Here is a 3,627-nt window from a genome sequence, read left to right as displayed (position 1 = left end):
GGAAATCTGGTGATCATCCATGTGTCAGGTATTATGGGAATGAGGATTGAGGAAATCTGCCTAGAAAATTTGAGGGTCAGGGAAGGCTTCCTGAGGCAGTGATGTCTAATTTGAAACTTCCAGTATAATTATATGTACACATTGTACAATTTGAGATGGGTGAAGAAATAATTCCATGGTTAGGTGTAGTCAAGTTAGAGTATCAATGGTGAGACTGGATCTGTAGGCAGGTAACTGCTGCCTCTGTGAGGTGGAGGAGGAAGCACCCATATGAAAATGTCACCTCCCCTTAACTACTTTTCTCTATATAGTTCAGTCCCTTTCAATTACTAGTGTTTCAATTACATATTTCAGACTGCTTCTTATACTTCCTGTAATGATATTCATCAGAACCTTTAATCAAGTTAACAAAGCGCATTTATTTTCAACTGAGGTAAAATTCACATTACATAAAATTAAAATGTTCAATTCAGTGGCATTTAGTGCATCCACAACATTGTACATGAATCACCTCCATTTAGTTCCAAAACATTTCTTGACCCCATAAAAAATCCCATACCCATTAAACATACATTCCCTTTCCCATTTCTCCTTATACCCTAGCAACCACTAATCTGTTTCCTGTCTCTATGGATTTACCTATTCTGAATATTTTATATAAATGGAATCATACAATATATGACTTTCACACCTGTACTTTTCCCTTCCATTATGTTTGTGAGGGTCATCCCTGTTGAAGCATGTAACAGCATTTCATCCCTTTATATATAGCTGAATAATATGCCATTGTATAGATATGCAAATATTTGTTTATCTAATCATGAGTTGGTGGACATTTGGGTTGTTTCCACCTTTGGGCCATTTGTAAATAATGTTGCTATGAAACTTTGTGTACAAGTTTGTATTTGAACATGTGCTTTCAATTCTTTGGGGTTATATATCTAAAAGTAGACTTGCTGGCATCTGGTAATTCTGTTTATCTCTTTGAAGACCTGCCAGACTGTTTTCCATAGCGGCTGTACCATTTTACATTCCCACCAGCAATGTATGAGGATTCAAATATTTCCACAGCTTCTGCAACACTTGTTCTTCTTTTTTTAAAAAAATTACAGCTATCCAAGTGGGTGTGAAGTAGAAAATAGTACCTTTTCTAAAGAAATTTAAAAATAATTTCTCCTCATTCTCATTCCTGCCAAGTTCAAACTAAAAGCTTCAGATTCCACACAGAGGGAAAAAGCATGTGTGAAGGCCAAGAGGGGAAAGCATAGTTTTTTGGGGGTATTTTTTTTTTGAGAGCCAAAAAGAGTAGAGGGACGTTATGGCACAAAGAAATGTGAGGGAAAGTCTGTGAGGAAAGGGGAGAGGTGGGGGCTCTGGACACCAAGCAATGACTAATTAACATGTGTTGTGCTATAAAAGCTTTTGAAGCCATGTTAGGGAATTTGAGGTTTAAGAAAATGGGCAAGATGGGAAAGATTTTAAGTAAAGGAGTCTCATGATCTATTTTGGACCTAGATCTAAGACCATTCTACTTTCTGGGTAGAAAATGAATGGGAGAGAGGAAAGATTGGAAGCAGTAAATTCCTAAATGAGGCTGTTGAAAATATTCAGGAGAGAGAGAGGAATATCTGGAGTAGGGTATTTTAATGTGAACCATGTGAATAAATTCAAGTGATATTTGAAAGACATAATCAATAGTAAATGAATTCTTAAGCAAACAAAACATGAATAAGAACAGACTTTGACATGTGACATGCATTTCATACCATTTAATGAGAAAGAGAATGCAAGAGGATATGTTGATCAAGGGGAAGGGAAAGGAAGATGATGGTAATTTGGGGGGTACATGATGATTTTGAAGTCTCAATGGAATATCCAAGGTGGCTATATGGGACAGATAAGGAATTTGAGTAGAAATTTAGTTTTATGAATCTTCAGCATACAAATGGGTTACTAAATTCAAAAGCTTACTATGTGCTAAACACATTTATCATCATAACAAACCTACGAGTTTAGAACTATTATTTCTTCTATTTTAAAAGGAGGAAACTGAAACATAAGGACCAAAGAAAGGTGTTTATGATGGTTGAAAATTAGGATGTTTCCATCTGATACCTATGGTTTTCTTGGTGCTTGAAAAATCCTTACCCCTCTTACTTCTTAACTCCTCTAATTTCTAATATTTTCTCTACCAGAGTTGAGATCCTGAAATATATAGGAATTGGATCCATCATTTGAGGATTTTCTACTGCTGATTTACATCAGAAATCCTATGAAATCTGTATGGTTGCTTGATTTCCCACAATCCATCTCTCCATGTTCTCACCCCCAGATCAGTGAATTCCTTTAGGAAGGAATAGAAGGATGACCTTATCCCTGATCTGCTTTGTCTTCACTCCATAAATGATGGGATTGAGTGCAGGAGGGATGGCCACATAGAGGTTGGCAAACATGATGTGAAAGGTGAGAGAGATATTGTGGCCAAAGCGATGAGTAAGGACAGAAAACATGGCTGGTGTGTAGAATATGAGAATGACAGTGACATGGGAGCCACAGGTACTGAGGGCCTTCTGGCGGGCATCTCTGGACGGAAGGTGGAAGACAGCACGAAGAATAAGAGTGTAGGAAATAATAATGAGAATCAGGTCTGAGAAAACAGTCATTAAAGGCACAGCAAATCCATACCAGATGTTGATGGAGATATCAGCACAGGATAGCCGGGCCACCCCTATATGCTCACAGTATGTGTGAGGGATGAGGTGTGTCCTGCAGAAGGGCAACCGCTTCACCAGGAAAACAACAGGAACAATGACACTGAAGCTCCTACTGACAATGCCCATCATGATCTTAACAATTGTGCGAGGTGTTAGGACACTAGTGTATCTTAAAGGGGAACAAATGGCCATGTAACGATCAAACGCCATGGCCAACAAGATTGCTGAGTCCAGAAAAAAGCTGAAGTGGACGAAGAATATCTGGGTAAGGCAGGCAGGAAATGTGATTTCCTTAGCTCCAAACCAAAATATGCCAAGGGTTTTGGGGATGCATGTTGTGCATAAGATGAGGTCTGCAGAGGCCAGCATAGAAAGGAAAAAGAACATGGGTTCATGGAGGCTGTGGTCCTTCGCTATGAGGTAGAGAAGCATGCCATTACCTGTAAGAGCCACGAAGTAGATGGCAAAGAAGGGAATCCCAATCCAAATGTGGAACTGCTCCAGCCCTGGAATCCCTACTAGAGTAAAGAGGCCTGGATTGGAGGTGCTGACATTCACTGTGGCCACCATGGTGATAGTAATTCCCTGAGGATGAAATATTGCAATTGATTCCTGAGACTGACTGGCCATGAATTCCCTCAGAATCTTCCACAGCTAGGATCTCTCTCCCATCACACAACAAGCAGTAGGGAAAACACAACTTTGCTCTTATAACAACCTCTGTAATATTCACCAAAGACTGACAAAAATACTTCAAATAAACCAAATATACCCTACCTATGGAAGATGAATACATTGCCATAACAGTATTGTTAGTATATAGAGATCATGTCCCAGAAGATCCATGATCTGGTACATATTGATCTTGCCTGCTGTTGTCAACAAAACTTCAGGATGGTCCTGTCTTTATAAT

At 39.0% G+C, this 3,627-nt stretch overlaps 1 protein-coding gene across 1 annotated transcript; it reads right to left on the bottom strand.

Moving 5' to 3' along the window:
- Nucleotides 1-2,333: 2,333 nt before the first annotated feature.
- On the bottom strand, nt 2,334-3,284 carry LOC131280308 (olfactory receptor 52H1-like). Its single transcript, XM_058306415.1, has one exon. The coding sequence runs from the start codon at nt 3,282-3,284 to the stop codon at nt 2,334-2,336; it is 951 nt and encodes a 316-aa protein (XP_058162398.1).
- Nucleotides 3,285-3,627: the final 343 nt, after the last annotated feature.

This window comes from Dasypus novemcinctus, chromosome 10 (assembly GCF_030445035.2).
Source record: "Dasypus novemcinctus isolate mDasNov1 chromosome 10, mDasNov1.1.hap2, whole genome shotgun sequence".
Lineage (NCBI taxonomy): Eukaryota > Metazoa > Chordata > Mammalia > Cingulata > Dasypodidae > Dasypus > Dasypus novemcinctus.
Note: the sequence above shows the minus strand (reverse complement) of the source record. Positions and strands in the feature narration are given on the sequence as shown.